The 18355-nt window shown below is 39.8% G+C and overlaps 1 protein-coding gene across 1 annotated transcript in view; it reads left to right on the top strand.

The window, feature by feature from the left end:
- The first annotated feature begins 801 nt into the window (after positions 1-801).
- RASSF1 (Ras association domain family member 1) overlaps positions 802-18355 on the top strand; it is a 34824-nt gene continuing 17270 nt past the window's right edge. The window contains exons 1-2 of the mRNA XM_034440489.3: positions 802-3113; positions 15466-15587. Of these exons, the coding sequence (XP_034296380.1) occupies positions 2783-3113; positions 15466-15587 (453 nt within the window). The 5' untranslated portion in view covers positions 802-2782. The remainder of the gene's footprint in view (positions 3114-15465; positions 15588-18355) is intronic.

Genomic DNA, 18355 nt, shown 5'->3' with positions numbered 1-18355 from the left:
GAGGACATGGAAATCCTCTCTGCATCTTGAGATTACAAACAGCTGCAGATTTAAGTTTCCAGGCGGGATAAAGATAAATACCAATAGTATTTATTGTTTCAGAGACCTCTCTAAATTTAATATTCCAGGGAAACAGCAAAAATAGGACAATTTCCAGTTTTTTCCAATGATATTTTTGGATTTGTTCAAATGGATTCTGTTTCTCATAAGAGTTCAAAACGCAGTGCCTGGAGCAAGCGGAAGGGCCTGCAACCCTCATGCTAGCTTCATTCTTTTTCCTCCTTTTGACTTGGAGATAATTTTAGAAAAAGAGTAAGCTCAGTAATATGAATCTATGGCAACCACCATCAACAATCTTAAGGACTTAGCCAAGATTTTCAGAAAGACTTTTGCTATGAATGCTGACAAAAGATGTATTTAGTAAGATCAGCATGAGTGATTTGCTCTATCATGAAGCCACACAAACCAACTCATACTACAATTTACACCAGTGAGCAGGGCTAAACTATATACTTACACTAATGGCAAATCCATTCTTTTTCCCAAGTTTGGGATTAAAATGGAAGGGCTCACTTGTCTAGTCATTCCAGACTTTTATGTTGGTGAAAAGCAAGACGTCTGGAGAAGAACTTACGGCATCTCACATATTATATAATATTGGGGATCTGCTTGCAGCTTCTGAGTACCATCAAAGGCACTCTTCATGACCATGAACTTGCTTCTTCTGTGTGCCCACACTTATTACTCTGATCCAATTTGGGATGGGAGTTTAAAATTATTACTTCTGTCTCAATTGTTGGGAGTCATATAAGTGCATTGCCAATACATCACCATATGAAGGGGAAAGGATGGCAAGGCTTTCCTGCATTTTCAGTACAAAAAGAACAATATATTTCATACAGAAAATGTCTCAAAAAAGTCAGTGGAATCCAATCTGGTGAGGAAATCTCAGGACTGTAGCCTAAACTGAGAAATTGAGAAAACATATCTGAAGAAGGCAATGGCAATCCATTGTTACCAAGAAAACTATACGGATGTTTTTATGAAGTCATTAAGATTTGAGCTGGATTCAAAGAAGAGTTTACCTTTAATGGAAAATGGGAAGGAAGTTAATAGGAAACCTTATTTATATACAGTATACAGTAGAGATCCTAGAAGACTGAAGAGAGGCTGGAAAATAATACTTGCACAAAAGGAAAATACTTTTGAGCAATTGTTTTAAGCAAAGACAAAGCTTTGTTTGCAGGCTGGAAGTGCTAATCTCTAGAAGTAGATGCTCTTGTGGTTTCTTACCTCAATAAGCAAGCAGCTAACTAAACCACTGTAATTCTGAATGATAATCTGTTTTAAAATGCAGATTGCAAATAATCCACTGAGATCCATTACTTCACATGTAAAAGTTGGAAATATGATTTACAGGGTTTCCAGCTACATACGTAGCCAATTACTGTACCAACTGACAATTCTGAAAGCTGTAGTTCCAAGCATCAGGAAGGCCCTAGTTTAGGAAAGACTGGTTCGGAAAGCCTTTGCACCTGGAAGAAGTTGTGCGCACACAAAGAGCAATATTTCATCTAATCTGCTCAGGTGTTCCACATAAAGCAAGCATGGTGGCTAGCCACTTGCGGTCTTAAGCGGCTGTCCTAGGAGAAAGGTGGCTCCTGTCAGCTTTTGTCCAAATCAATAGTAGAGTTTGTTTTTAACAGTATCTGTTTGGAGACGGCAGGTGGGCACTTTGCCATCCCTATTTCTCCCAGGGCCATACTGCTGGCTCCCTCCCTCCCTCCCTCCCATAGTTGACATCAGGCCCCACCCGTTGCAAGCCACGCTGTGGTTCTCAACTTCCACCCAGCAGCAGAACGCAGAGGGCGAGCCAAAGTCCAGCTTAGTGAGCAGCAGAGAAAGAGCAGGCAGGGTGGGATGGGGGGGGGGGGGAGGGGGAGATTGTAGCTTTCAACTTTCTCTATTCAACTTTCTCTACTAAAACTTTTTCTCTGTTTCAAAGCCAGCCGCCCCTCCGCTAAAAACCGCGGCGCTGTTCTACAGGATTCTTGCTTCGCGCATCTACCCCACCCTCCCGCCTCTTCAAGGGGGAGTTGCCTCGCTGCGAGACTACCGCTCTCCTCGAACCTGCGTGGGGCCGGTTCCTATGCGGGTGCAGTGCAGTCACTTCTTGTTCCGGAGGTGCCTTAAGGCGGGAAGTGAGGAGGGGGAGCGTCGGCTCCAAAGCTTCCGAAGCTTTGGGCACCGCCCGCATCTCTCTCTCTCTCTCTCTCTCCCTCCCCCTCCCCTCCATCCCATTGCTGGGAAGGGGGACCTGAATGAAAGAGGAGGCGAGCTGAAGCTTCTCCGCTGATCGCTTGAGCGCATTAAAAAAAACAAAGTTTCTGAGCAGCCCTTTTAAAGACGCAGTCCGAGTTAGCACAACCGCCGCCGCCTTCCTCCCCAGACTTTTACGCGCGGGAGAAGAAGGCCGTTGCCGTAAAGCCCAGAAAGCCACCCCGTTTGTTGTAGGGAAGAATGGGGTGAGAGAAGAGGAGGAGGAGGACAAGGCTCCGCTGACTGAGTTCTGGCAAAGAAAGATCCCCTGTGGTTTTGTTCGGACCGCTTCAAAACGGAGGGAAGGCAAGCGGAGAGCTGGAGCGAAGAAACCGCAGGAGAGGGCAAGGATTCCGACGAGCTCTGAGGGTGAGGATGGGAACGCCCCCGGGCCCCCGATGAAGGACTCCATGCGGGTTCCCAAGCTCTTGCTTCCCTTCCGCCCTCGGCGCAAGAAGGGGCCATGAACCGTCCCACGCACCAAGAGATGATCGAACTGCAGAACCTGGGGCTGGAGGAGCAGCTGGACCTGACGCGCGGCCCGCGAGGCGCGGCCGACCGCCCCGTCCGCTTAGAGCGCGCCAACGCCTTGAGGATCTCGCCCGGGAAAGTGCCCGAGCTTTTGACCCGCGTTCGCCAGATCCGTCTCCTGGGCGGCCAGACCGATCCTAAATTAACCGAGGAGCTCGGCGAAGGACACCTCTTCAGATCCTGCACTCAGAGTCAACCCACTTGGTGCGATCTGTGCGGGGAGTTCATCTGGGGCGTCTACAAAAAGCGTCTCCGCTGCATTTGTGAGTACCGGAGCTTAACTTTCCCCAAGTCCCGCTCGCAGAAATTTCGGGGAGAAACAGAAGGGCGGGAGGTAATGCCTAGTGGAGGATGCGTAAAGTGGCCAATTGGGGTACCGTTAGTAGCTTTACAGTTTGGGGTAGGTTTAGTTAGCACCGTTGCTCCTATTCCATGCAAAAACCGCCTCCGGTTGTTACCTTGTTTCCGGCTGAACTTTTGTAACAACTGAGTAAGGCAGGCACAGATTCAGCAGGGGAAAAACTGATTAACTCTCTTTTTAAAAAGTGCAGTTTAAGAGCTGTGCAAGAAAACCAAAGTGACAGATCTCTTGAAAGTGGTATTTTGCATTGGTTCAAGATTTCCTTGAAAGTTGTGTGTTGGGGGAAATTGCATTTCCTAAAGACTCTGTATCCAGAGCAACTATTGAACATGGGCATGCAATACAATTAGGTCTTTTTTTCCTTTTCAATTTCTTTACCATCATTGGTGATGCAAGCTGACTGTGTGCTGTGTGTAAGAGAATACTAAAGAAGGGGGCTAATTAGGGTGTGGGCAAATGTGTCACAGTGTGTCTGTGAGGGTCTAATGGGAGGACTGAGGTGCATGTTCCCTGTGGAGCTGTTTCTGCTCTTCCATTGTGTTTTTGTGTATTTGTGCACTGGGAAGCCCAGGATGGGTAGGATACCCTGTGCTGTGGACTATAGCTATGTGCTATAGGACTCACTAGGAGAGAGCCAGAGAAGAGCTTAGTATGGAGCAATCGGCAACATTCCAGAGCCGCTGCCCAGCTGTTTCTCCTATAGAGGTTTCCTTTCTGGAAATGTTTTGCCACAACTCCTGGCCACAACTGGCCCATATTTGAACTCAGTCTTCTTTTTGTAGGCTTTTTGTACAAAATTTGGTCCAGTTTTGTTTGGATTAGGGAGAATAATCCTGTTGACAGACAAGTAGTCTCTAGGTTATTTACCTAATTTCTTTCTAGCATTTTCTTTTATTACAAAGAATAAAAATATCTCTTTTGCTCTGTAAAAGCATATGAATGAAAAAACATGACATTATTATAATACAACTACAAATTAGGGTTTAGAAATTGCTGTGAATTAGTAAAATAGGAATCTATTTAAGTCTAAGAGTACATGGCAGTATATATATTTACTATATTTTTAAACTGGGGCAAGTTGTAATTTGAAAACTGATTTGTGTAAACTTGAACAGAATTGGAACTGTTATATACTATCAAGTACAGTTCAGCAAAACAAAAGTTTTTAAAGTCCAATGAACTCTGTATTTTTCTATAAATAAAAACAGTTTCCTGAATTCTGCAATCACTTGCTTCCAAAATAGTTTTATAACTATAATTTGATCAGATCCACAGATAAACAGAAACTGCATTGTTCATGCTTTTTTTATCTCTGGCGGGAACAAGATGGGGATAGTGCAGGGGTGAAATGCTCCTGGTTCGGACCGGATTACCTGATCCGGTAGCGATGGAGGCGGGTGGTTCGGAGAACCAGTAGCAAAAATCCCTGCCCCCCCCCCATGCCCAGCTGAGCCGCAGAATCATCAGAGGCTTTTTTTTTTTTTACTTTTAAAAGCATTTTTTCTACCACCTCTTCAGAGGTGGTAGAAAAAATGCTTTCAAAAGGCTCTGACAATCCCAGCTGAGTTGCCTGATCGGCAGAGGCTTTTTTTCTTTTAAATGCCTCTGGCGATCAGGCAACTCAGCTGGGATCGTCAGAGGCATTTAAAAGAAAAAAAGCCTCTGCTGATCAGGCAACTCAGCTTGGATCGTCAGAGGCATTTAAAAGAAAAAAAGGTTTTTTTTTCTTTTAAATGCCTCTGACGATCCAAGCTGAGTTGCCTGATCGCCAGAGGCATTTAAAAGAAAAAAAGCCTTTGACGATCAGGCAATTCAGCTGGGATCGTCAAAGCCTTTTGAAAGCATTTTTTTACAACCTCTTCGCCGAAGAGGTTGTAGAAAAAATGGTTTTAAAAGTAAAAAAAAAAATGGCCACGCCCACCCAGTCACATTACCCCCCCCAACCAAGCCACACCCACAGAACCGGTAGTAACAAATTTTAGATTTCACCACTGGGATAGTGCAACCATCCTTCCTCTACTTGACCTCTTAGCAGTGGTGGGTTGCCCCAGGTTCGGACCGGTTCACAAGAACCGGTAATAAAACTGGTGGGAGGCTCTGCCCACCAACCCTGACATCATCAGAAGCTTTTGCGCATGCGCAGAAGTGTGCATGAGCGCAGCCCCATTGCAAACGGTAGTAAAGGTAAGTACAACCCACCCTGCCTCTTAGCGACCTTCAGTACCATCAGCCATAATATTCTTGAGGAGTGGTTTCAGAGGTTGGGAGTGGTGGGGGGGCTCTGTGTTGTCCGGGTTCACTTCCTTCCTCTGTGGCCACTCTCAGTGTTGAAAGGAAGCGAGAGGTCCAGCCTTCATCCCCTGCTTTGTTGGATCCTGCAGATGTTGGTGCTCTTTCTGCTTCTGTTTAACATCTGCATGAAGCTGCTGGATGAGTTCATACATCACTATGGACTGATATGCTGATGACACCCAGCTGTATGTTTCAGCCCATGGTGAGTTAAGCAATGGTGTGAGCTCTCTCTCAATGCTTGGAGGCTGTTAAGGACTGGATGGGGAACAGGGTTCCTTGGTCCATGGAGAATTGACACCATTGGTCTTGAATGGGGTGGCACTGCCCCAAACAGACCCAGTGCATAATCTGGGGGTTCTCCTGGACTTGCAACTCCTGCTCAAGGAGTAGGTGGTAGTTGTGGCCAGGAGGCCTTTGCAAAACTGCAGGTTGTTTGCCAGTTATACCCTTTCCTGGATCAACAATCTCTGCTCACAGTCACTCATGCCCGTCGCTCTAGTCACCTCTTGTCTTGACTACTGCAATGCGTTCTACATGGGGCTTCCCTTGAAAGGCATCCAGAAGCTCCAATTGGTTCAAAATGCAGTGTCCTGTATGGTTTTGTGCAGACCCAGGTGTGCACATGGTTCACCCCTCCTTCAGGAGCTACATTGGCTGCTGATTTGCTTCCAGGTGCAATTCAAGGTGCTGATTGTCACCTTTAAAGCCCTCCTGGCTTGGGACCACATTATCTGATGGGCCATCTCTTCTTGGTTATATCCACCCATTTCACTAGAACAGAGATCTTGGAAATATTTTCCGGGATGGAATACCCGGGACTGTCCAAGAGGCAGGTTGTTTAATTTGCCCAGGAAATACCTCCTTGTTTTCAATTTGAATCTCTATAAAGCTTCCATCCAAAGGTTCTTGCCCTACCTTTGGGCATTATGGAGAATTAATCTGTACCCCTTTCTCTATGGCAGCCCTTCAAGAATTAGACCACTTCTATTGGGTGTCCCCTTCACCTTTTCTTTTTTAAAACTAAATATAGTCCATTTTTTAAACTGTTCTTCGTAAGATTTAGTATCCACGATCCCACCATCTTTATCAGCATTCTCTGCATTCTTTTAAATTTCTCAGCATCTTTCCTAAATTGTGGGAACCAGAATTGAAGAGAGTATTTCAGGTGCAGTCTGTTCATGAGGCATAAAACTGAACTATCATTTCCCATCATTTTGATACTGCCTTTATTGATGCAACCCATTGCTCTTTTTGGAAACTGCATCTAAATCATTTATGAAAATTTTGAAGAGCTGAACTAGGACAGAACTCCAGGATACACCATTGGATATTTCCATCCTTAATGACATAGAACCGTTAAGTCACACACATTGGATAAGACTAATCAACCAGCTGTGAATGCATCTGGCAATCCCACATTGTTTCCTTTTATAAAGAAGGAGGCTGAAATCAACTTTACCAAATGCTACATTAAAGCACCCTTCATGCACAGCATTTCCTTGGTTTTCTAGTCATTTTCCAGAATGAAGGCAAATATATGTGTCCTAGGATAATGTTGCAGGATCCAATCTGGGTCAATCAGTGGAACCAGCGGTTTTGTCATCCAAACTTTTGGACTCGTGCTGGAGCCCATCTTCAGGGAACTCCTCTCTAGCTCCCTGAAGATGGGCTCCAAGTGATTGACCCAGATTGGATCTAGTCATTTTGTTTAAAAAAGTCCACACACATGAAGATTTATTTGGCATGAGCAGTATGCAAATAAGCGGTATGCTTGATTATCATTTCTAGGATTTTCCCAGATACAGATGTCAAGCTGATATTTTCTCAAGTCCTCTTCCTTCCTCCTCTTCTTCTTTCTAAAGATTTAAAGCAGCACTGGGACTTCTCTAATTTTCTCACATTTCCCCTAAACTTCAGGAATTCTCATCATTGGTTCTAAGACCACATTCATTAGTTACTTTAGCATCCTAGAATATTATCAGTCCAGACCTGGGGATTTGAATTCATTCAAAGTTGTATGAATTCTCTTATTAGTTCCTTATCTATTTTGACCTCATTTATCTCCCCCTCCCCCACACACACACAGTGTGACAGATTGGACCACTTTCTTTATGTAAAAAGACAGGTGCGAACTTGGAATTAAGGAATTTGGCTTTTTCCCTGTTGCCCATTACTACCTCGCTATCCTCTCCAACCAACAGATTGACCATTTTTATTATTTTCCTCTTGTTCTGTACATACCCAAAGTTCTCCTCTTCCTCTTCCTCCTCTTCCTCTCTCTGCCCCTTCTTTTTTCACACTTTCTAACATTCATAAATTTCTCAATGACTTATTAAAGAGCAAAAAAACTGGTCTGTGCAACCCCTGCCCAGGTTAAACGATCAGGCATTTATGCAATCTTTACACATAATTTACATAAATTGCATAGCCATTGTCACTGCGTTTTTGTATTTACCAGATGAGCTCTTATTTTTGAACTTTCAGACTTACCGTAGCTTGCCAAGTTCTTATCAGTAAGCTAACTGCGCATGTCCACATTTTTTCACTTTCTTCTATCCTTTCTTTGTTCTCCGGCCAGGAGAGGTGGTCGGCAGGAACGTTGCCAAGATGTAATTAATTAGCTAGTAAGATGTTTTATTTTCTTTATAACAAATAAATGAGTTTTTCTTAGAAAATATATCTTCGGGTTTATTTTCTTAACGTATACTTCAAGGAAAGGTCACGATCCATTCTCTAAATCAAGGTGCAATTACCCAAAAGCAGAATGGGATTAATTACCACCCGACAGCCATTCCATATGTAAAGCATACTCATAGTTAACTTGCTTATCCTTGCATCTTCTATCTTGCCTAGTAGTATTGATAGGACTGGTTTGAACTTAATTCTATCTCTCTCATTCTCATATAAATGTTTACTATATTCCTTCCCTCGCCTCAGCTCATCCCAAACTATTTGATCGGTTTTCTTGATTCTATTCATTCAACCGGAAACTCTTTCCTTTGTTCTTTTTATCAATTAACACTGTTAATTGGAACCAGAGTTTCCATCCTAAGTGATGTCATAAAGTGTGATGTTACATTACTGCACCATTTAGTGACAGAATACCTGCAGTATATTCACATGCTTGGGATTCTCATATATAATCACTTATGTTGTGGCAAGCATAATTTAAATATAAAACATAAATGCTGATATATAATCATATATACTGTACAGTACAATTTATATTAATAAATCATAAATATAAATGTTGATATATAAAATTTAAAAGTTAAGTTTCCTTGTGCTAGTGGACAACTGGTACTTTAAAAAGGTCTGCTGACTATTAAGGAACATGAATTGGAAGGTACTTTTGAACTGATGTATTGATGATGGCTTTAAAAGTATCTCGTGGGCCAGTGCAAAAACACATTGATGGGCTAGAAATTCTTTGTTTTGAAAAAGTAGGATTCATATTTTTTTTCAGCAAGCAAACTTGTGGTCACTATAATAAGATAGTCTTTGAAAATGGTTGGCATCCCTAGTTATCCCTTCATAATTTCAGTATCACTTTTTCTGTCAGATTACAATTTCTTCTTGAAACTAGGCTATTCATTGAATCATGCCTAGCCTCCTCTATTAACTGAAGCAGGGTATAGCTAAGTTTAATTAAATTAGTTGCTAGCCAATCTGAAATGAAATATAATTGTGTTATACTTTGGTGCTCAATTCCATATCAGAATCAGGCATGTATAAGGAAAAATGACTTTAAATTATCACTGAATCACACCGATTGGGACTGGGTGGCAAGGCAGCATACAGAGGAGGAGTTGTTGTTTGACAGGCCAAGATAGAAGGAAGTTATAATCCATGTCTTGTTACAATATGATGAAATAAGTAACAATTCTGTTGCAGTTTTTCAATATGTGAATTGAGAGTTTCATTAATAGAGAACTATTAATACATAAAACCTCTTCTAAGAATAACATAGCATATTGTCTGGTTCTATTTATTTTAAAAAAAGTATGAATATGGACATACTGTCTGGGTCCCTAATTTGCCTATGACCTTTTCCTTTCTCTAGGTTTTGTTCTTTTTTGTTTAATAATTGGCCATGCCCCCATACCTTCCATTTTGTGAAAATTGACAAATCTGGTCCTTGATAGTCCAAGCGCCTATAACATATCCTCCAAACATGTCAATAAAACAAGAAGAGCCTGATAGTACAGTGGACTAAAGCACTGTTATTAACATCTGCTGCTTGCAATTACTGCAAGTTCAAATTGCACCAGGCTCAAGGTTGACTCAGCCTTCCATCCTTTCAAAGGTAGGTAAAATGAGGACCCAGATTGTGGGGGCAATAAACTGACTTTGTATAAATATACAAAAGTATGAAGGCTATTGCTTAACACATTATAAGCCGCCCTGAGTCTCCGGAGAAGGGTGGCATATAAATTAAAGCAAAAAAAATAGGTGGGGGAAGGAGGGAGGAATTAACTCTGATATAATTGTATGATCTGGTTTATGCACTTTTCTAAACTGTATTTGCAACATGTGTAAGTATTGGTTGATGCTGACTTACCTTTATTGGCCTCAACTTTCTAGCAGCCAAGTAAAAGGTAATCACATCTTCTTTAAAATGTATCTGTATTCACTAGCAGGAATTTTATTCTGAGCCTGTCATTTTTCAGGATGTTTGCTTTGTGTAGTCTGAACTTTATCCTGATTCCCGCCCCCGCCTCCCCCCCGACTTCCTTCCCTAGTCATATGGGAAATCATTTTCTGTCTCTGGTGCACTACTATGTAGATTTATATCTCACATATATATACAGAGTAATATTGTTTTGCAGAATCAAAGACAGTGTTTACATTGTGAGTAAGGTGCCTTGATGATATAGTCATCTCTAATATAAGATTTTTATCCCATTGCTCGTTTGTGTAGTTAGTAGGGCATAGTCCAGTATAAAATGTACTCAGCATACCAATTATGACATTTACCACATTGAAAAAAGAGTGTATGCAAGTTCCTCTGATGTGGTGGATGATGGGATTAAGTCATGTAATATCACTGGCAGAGAACATACAGTACCCACCAGACTCTTTGTTATGTTTGTTGCAAGAGAGAAATACAGTTACTCATATGGAAGTGATGTAATTTTTCCATATATCCAATTAAGTGAAGTAGATATTAACTCAAGACTATCTTCTTGTGTTCTAAAATCAGCAGATGTAAATAAGTCATTAGGGGATATCTGTTTTTTAAAAGACAGTGTGACTAATCAGGCCCATGTTAATTGAATTCAACTTTTTATTCCTTCAGTATCCAACCAGATGTTTCTGGAGAATGTATAACTAGCCTAGAGTCACAATATCACCCTCTCATATCATTCATATTCCTCAGCAACTAACATTGACAGTCAAACTATCTTTGATACTAATATAATTATATAAGTATCATGACATGATATTGATAGCTTTATCCTTTATTAATTTGTCTACAGGTAATTGTCTTATATAGCTAGACAGCATTGTGCCCATTAGCCATTTTTATAACATATGTATTGTGTGGCAAGCCAAATATCATGAGTGTGATAGCATATTTATAATTTAAAGTATAAGCTTTTATGAGCTGCTGCTCACTTTATCAGATGCATGCTGTGGCTTGACTAATGTATTAATATTTCCTCTATACTTGGAGCTCTAAGGCCTATGAATTTAATTTGAGTTAGGACTCGGCAAGGAATATATATGCCACTTCTTTTTATAACTAAAATTTATTCTGCATATTAAACAAATGAAACAATAGTACGATGTTATAATTTTATCAAAATTGTTTCATTAGAAATAAAAACAATTGAATTTAGAAAGTTTTTGTAGAAATGATTAGCTTCCCTAGTTTTGCATAATTCCTGAAATTCCTTAATTTTTCTCTCCAGGAGCTATTCATCTTTACTCTATATAACAGTAACTATAGAAAAACCATAACTTGTATGAGCAGGAAATTGCGAATGGATTCAGCATGCTCATAACCAATTTATAAGGTTTTGTTATGGTGAAAAATTGGAGGAAAGAGTGCTTTATACATTGCCTTGAGCTGTTGAAGAAAATATGGGATATAAATCTAACAACCAAGCCATCTGAACATCCTACTGAAGAGTCCACTAGGTCTTTAAAAAATGATTTTTTTTTTGTCGGATTAGCTAGTTAAAATTATCAGAACCATACACATTTTAAAATCTAAGCCCATTGATTTTGTAATATTGGATACTCCAATTAAAAGCAAAGTAGAAGATTTTGGCTTAGCACAACCAAGCCAAGAGTTTAACATAGATTCAGATTAGAATGTAGTATAATCTAGATATATGAAATACCACAGCAGGTGGCAGCACCTAGCTGACCCTGTTATAACCCTGTGGGTCTTAATAGGCCAGGTTGTTTTTTTTTAAAGGAGCCTTTGTACACAAGACATTCATATACAAGCAAATGGATGTAATTGGATACAATTCTACATTTTAATGGTAGTAATTTTATTCATAATGCAGTTATAAGTCCAGTAAAGGCATAGAATAAAACTACAATCGATACATTAATTAGATACTACCCTTTGAATTTTGTGTTTTGTTTTGTTTTGTTTATTTTTCTTGGATGATGAACAAGTTTACCCCAAGCATGTTTAAACTCAGTTACTGATGATTGACCCACAATCTCCAGAGGAAGTTGTTTCCAAGTTTCCACTATTCTTTCTCTGAAGTAATTCTTTCTAACATTATTTTTGAATTTTCCTCCTGTCAGTTTGAGGTTATGCCCTGTGTTCTTGATTAATTAATTATAACAGAAATAAAATAAGAAACCTCTAAATTAAAGTGTTCATGACATATAATATTATTAATCGCTGTACATTCAAAGTATTCAAAGAAAAATAAGTATTTGTTTATTTTACAGCAACTTCACAGGAGCCAATGTAAAAGAAGCAATTTAAGACTTTTTAAAAAAACTTTAAGCACTGTAATCAAATTTTAAGTGTAATCCTGGCAGAAATCTATTGCAGTGAAATGGAGCTCCTAAGTGTAAAAGTGGCTGTTCTAGTATGTAATAGATTCAAATGACCCTGGCATAATCCTGGGACAAAACCACAGGTATCATCAGCACAAGGTTTTTCCAATAACTAGTGTGCATATATCCAGGGTGCACTCAGTCAACACCATCAATTTGTAGTGGTATCTTTCTTAAAATCCCAATTTAACAAATGCAATTTTAAAAAGTAGGGCATAGTAAGAAAGATACAGAATAGGACTACTCTGGACGTGAAGCAAAGGATGGAACTAAGTCTTGGAACCCAGCCAACAGGCTGCTATAATAATTCAAGTGTGACGCAAACAGGGTACAAACCAAGACCTTGACTCTCTTAGTAGTGAAAAACCACCGGATTCTGCATTCATTCTGTAAAAATAACAGAATTTCATATTTTTTCACCATTTTTTCTGAATCCATATGGAAAAGTATGGATAATGATATATTTCTGGGGCAGCTTTAGAGAATGGAAGGAGAAGGAACAGTATCATGATGATTCTCTTTCTCTCTCCATGGTCGATGCCAATTCGTGTTGGGTTGGGGAGAGGTCAAGCACAAGCCCCTTTTGAATGGGCTCTCAGCACTTTAGACTCTCCTGGCTCCTATTTAATATCTACACGAAGCCATTGAGTGAAGTTATTAAGAGCGTAAGGTGCACTATCATCACTGTGCTGCTAGTATCCAATTGTACTTATCCATCTTGGGCTGACCAAACAATGGCTGAGAATCTGGAAGGGGGACAACAGGCCTCGACTCAAGCACAGAAAGATGAGTTACTATGGTTTTTAAGTCCCCTTGTTCCAGACATTTTTCATCTTTGGTTGTGAATGTGGGTGCATTTCCCAGTCAGAACTGGTGTGCAATTCGGAAGTCCACCTAGATTCACTGCTCCTGCTCAAAGAGCAGATGGCAGCTACAGCTAGGAAGGTCTTTGCTCATCTTGGGCCCAGACTGCACCCATTCTTGGACTGGGAGGCCTTGCTAATGGAGAGTCATATCTCAGTCATTTTTCATTTGGATTAATGTAATATACAATACTGCATGTGGGGCTATCCTTTAAGAAGAGCATTTAGATGCAGTAGAGCAGCACAGCAATTTTTGCTATTTTTTGTTATGCTCATATAACACCACTGCTCTTCATGCTGCATACAAGTTGCTGATTGTCATCTCTAAATCCCTAAATAGCATAGGGCAGATTATTTGGGAGACTGCTTCTCTTTCATTATTTCTGCTCACCCTATGAGATCTAACAGAGAGGATGTTCCATGCCCTTTCCATCAAACAGTGTCCTTTTGTTGGATACCAGAGTTGTTCCTTTTTGGTGGCAGCACCAGCTTTATATAGTACCTGTTTTTCCAGGCCTTTGGGTGACAAGGTTCGGTGAACTCTATTGCTGGTGGGGTTTTTTGTGAGTTTTATTATTTAATCTTGGGGATCAGGGATTTCATTTGTGATTTTTAATTTCCATATGCCATCCATAGGCACTTTTGTGAGGTGATTGGCACTATAAATTATTTAAATAAATAAAATTAATTAAAGGTCTTAAAGATAGCCTATTGTTGATTTGGACTCCTAAACTCCTCACAGCTGGGCAGATCTGTAACACACAGATCTGAAACTCAAAGTGAAAAACAGGAAGAGATGAGACAAGATGACCAGGGTGAAACAGAATAGCCTCTATTTTATCTATGTTCAATCTAAGATAGTGGGAACACATGCAATCCTGTGTATAAACAGAAAACTATGCCACATTGTGTCATACAGAGTAAGAACATCTGGAAAGTGTCAACGTATATGTGGTGGTGGTTGAATTTAGAATACAAAACCAGAGAGCCAGAGAGTCTATAAAGAGAATACTAAAGGACCCGATGACAAAGCTCAAGAAACAGAGTTTGAAGACTAGAAATAAAATGAGATATTCTGAAACATCCTTTTTTAAACACTTAATTTTCACATTTGTGAACATTTTTCATCTGACTGACTTCTTAAAACACCTGCTATGCATGAGTTTCTTTCAGCTTGTTTTCACAAGTATTGTCAATTTTTTTTCCTGAAGGTATTGATATTTCCACATAATAGAAGATATCTCATAAATTCATAGGCAGAAAACTATGTAAAAATGACATCATGAGGTAAATTCTGCCCTTATATTCTTGAGTACCAATGTCTGATCATAGATTTTTCTATCATTATATAACCTGTCTCTCCACTCCAAAATTAACTGTGAACAAGTCTGAACCAGTCAGTTTATAAAGGATGTTGCAAACCATCATATAAAGAGCATAGGAAAACTGAAGAAAATTAAACAAGCACATTTTGATGTTTGACTGCAGTCCATTCTGGCTGGTCTAAGATACAAGCACAAACTACTTGGAATGTACATATTGAGAGAAAAAAGCAATCAAGGAAGGCATTTTCTCTGTTGAGGATGGCACTGTGCCCCAGCACCATATGATTGGCATTAGACATTCCTTTCAAATGAGCATATCTCCCATGCAGCAGTTACAGTTCAATAAGCAGTCTCCTTCTTTAAAAATAAGGCTTTTATCTTTACAGGCAGCAAAGCAGCTGTCAAAGAAAGGTGATGCACTGGGATACAGAAGCTCTTTCAGGCCTTTCATTTAAAGCATGGGAGATCTCAATCTTTATTTGGCCTGCTATTTTTCTGCCAATAATTGTCAATGGCTGTGCCCCAGAGATTAGGCCTGCATGACACAAAAATATGAAAGTTGAAATGAAAATTCTAAAGATTATTAAAAGAAAATGTTCATTAAAATTCCGGGGTGAAAATATGAATGAATGATCAAAGGGTATCTTTGAAGTTACATGAACTGCCTGATTGCTTGTTTGTGACATTTCTTCTCTACCTTATTTTGTCCCTTTAACTTGTTGTTTTTTTAAATTTTCCATAGACTGCAAGTTCATCTGTCACTACCGATGCCGTGCCCTAATCCGACTTGATTGCAGGGGTCCCAGATATAAAAATGAGCAGGATGAAGGCAATGAGCAGACAATAGAAAAAGACACTAATGTGGTAAGAAACAGTTTTAAATAATAATGCAACGGAAGGAGGAGGTTGCATGATAATATTGGAATGGCAAGGAAAATTCCAAAATGAAGCAAAAGATCCAAGAATCCATCTTAATATTTTCTAGACAAAGGATTTCACACAGCAAGTGAATTTCTTCTAAGTTCACTAAGAGCCACCACTAGACCAAATGGGTCTGTAGTCAACATAAAGTGAATATATATTGCACTAGGTGGTCTCTAGTACTGCTGGTCATGGTGTCTGGGGCTGCTGGGATTGCTAGTTTTACAACATCACAAATTACACCTGATTTATAAGCATTTATGAACATTCCCAGTAATAAGCTTAGTAATATCATTCCAGAAAAGTGGGGGGACGGGACTATCATTTAGATGACTGTCAATAATCCAATTTTCCTCTGTGAATTTTCCTAAAACAGACGGGAAAGCTTTATTGCATTCACAAGCAATAATATTCTATTTTCAATACAATATGAGACTTGGCAGAAGGCAAACAAGATCATAAATGTGTCAATGTGGTTTTGGAAGATTGAATTTCATCTTGTAATGGTGCTTCTGCTCTCTACAGCTGGAGCTTGATGCTGCCAAAATGACCCTGGGGTCAGGATTTGCAAAAAACAAGCACCTAGATAGGCAATACCCCATCAGATCAGCTGGAAAGGTTCACTGCAATTAACACTTTGCCATCTAATGGAGCTATAGAACCATACCACTTAGCAACATCACTCATACTCTGTTCCCAGAGGAGAACAGATTATCTAGCATCCCTTACAGAAATATATATCCAATGCTCTTCTATTTCTGTTATGCACTGCTGTATAATTTAAGTTACTGTACTACTTAAAAGTCTAGCTGGCTTGGTCTCTTTCCCTTTCAGTACTGCTTTACTCAGATTTAATTGTTTGGGGAACACTGCCATTTCAGAATGCAGGTTTGAAATTGCTTTTTTAAAATTCTCCTCCTTTTAAAGAACACTGTCATAGCAGGCAAGAGGTGTTAGATTTTTGCTCTTGCATTACTATTATACAATTATAGCATAAGGAATATTCATACATGCTATCAATGCCTGCAGTCTGAAATAATGATCCCTCTTCTTTCTTGCCTTAAAATTGAGACAAGTAGTCCTTGATTTATGACCAATCTCTTAGTGATCATTCAAAGTTACAATGGACCTCCCCAAGGCTACTAACAATCAGGATTGCAATTGGGGCAGTTGGCAACCGGCCCGCATTTACAGCCATTTGTAGTATCCCATAGTTATACGACTGCAATTTACAACACTTATTGCCAGAAACTAGCATTTTCTTCCAGTTTGATTTTTAAAAATGCCTATTGTGGATAATGGATTTGCTTAATGACCACATTTGTTTAACAACTGCCACAAAAAGAAGTTAAAAAATCAGGTGTGGTCATATGGTATCCACTTAATGACTGGCACGACTCATAACCTTAATTCTGGTGTCAATTAGTCTTACGGTAAAGACTATCTGTATTCAGCTTTGTGGTTTGTTAGTTGTAATCCAACCAACTCTTCCTGTCTTGGCTCTTATTATCATAGTGGTTGAGGTGCTGGCTTAGAAACCAAAAGATTATGAGTTCCAAGCCTCCCTTAGGCATGAAAGTCAGCAGGGTAACTCTGGACCAGTCACACTTGGCCCAACCTACCTCACAGGATTGTTGTGGGGAAAAATAGACAGGAATATTAGGAATATTGTTTGCCACATTGAGTTATATATATAAAAAGAGTGGCATAAAAAATCTAGTAATAAAATAGCAAAATTTCCACTATGCAGTGGAAAACATGAAATTGATGTAGGATTACAATACCATCCATCCATTTATATGCTATTAAAACTATTGTTCATGTAACTTTTTAACTGGGCAAAATAGTACATGACAGGATAATTTTTCAACCAAGGTACCTCCAATGGCTTAATTTACAGAATGAGTCCAAAATCTGGGACCCAGGACTCCCATTGAATTGAAATTTAGTAACTTGTATGAAACATATTAAAAGGGACGCATTGGCTCGGTGGCTAAGATGCTGAGCTTGTCGATCGAAAAGTCGGCAGTCCAGCGGTTTGAATCCCTAGTGCCACGTAACGGGGTGATCTCCCGTTACTTGTCCCAGCTTCTGCCAACCTAGTAGTTCGAAAGTACGTAAAAAATGCAAGTAGAAAAATAGGGACCACCTTTGGTGGGAAGGTAACAGCGTTCCGTGCAACTTGGCATTTAGTCATGCCGGCCACATGACCACAGAGACTTCTTTGGACAGCGCTGGCTCTTCGGCTTTGAAATGGAGATGAGCACCGCACCTAGAGTCAGGAACAACTAGCACAAATGTGAGAGGAGAACCTTTACTTTTACCTATGAAACATTTTATGACATAAGATTATAAAAGTTTATGACATAGTACAAAATATCCTAAAACATTTCTTATGCCGATGTTTGTCTGTGCTATTCTGGTTCAGCATGGGCTAGTTTCAAGGCAGGCACAGCTCTGAAGGCATTGAAAAATCTGGTAAGGAAATATCTCTTGAAAGGATAACCCAAGCGGTCACGGGTAGTCTAATAAGTATTAAATATGTATATATTGCAGCAACAGTGCTAGTTCATCTTCCTCTTATTACAGAAAAACAGCCAAAGATTTGTGTATTATTACAGCGCTCTAGGAGGTACTGCAAAAATTTCTACTTTTCTTTTTGAGTTTCCTTCTGAATTCTACTTTTCCTTTCTAGTTTCCTTCTGAATCCT

Source organism: Pantherophis guttatus, chromosome 2, assembly GCF_059756535.1.
Source record: "Pantherophis guttatus breed Tessera chromosome 2, ASM5975653v1, whole genome shotgun sequence".
In the NCBI taxonomy this organism is placed as follows: Eukaryota; Metazoa; Chordata; class Lepidosauria; order Squamata; family Colubridae; genus Pantherophis; species Pantherophis guttatus.
This window is presented reverse-complemented; position numbering and strand designations above follow the sequence as displayed.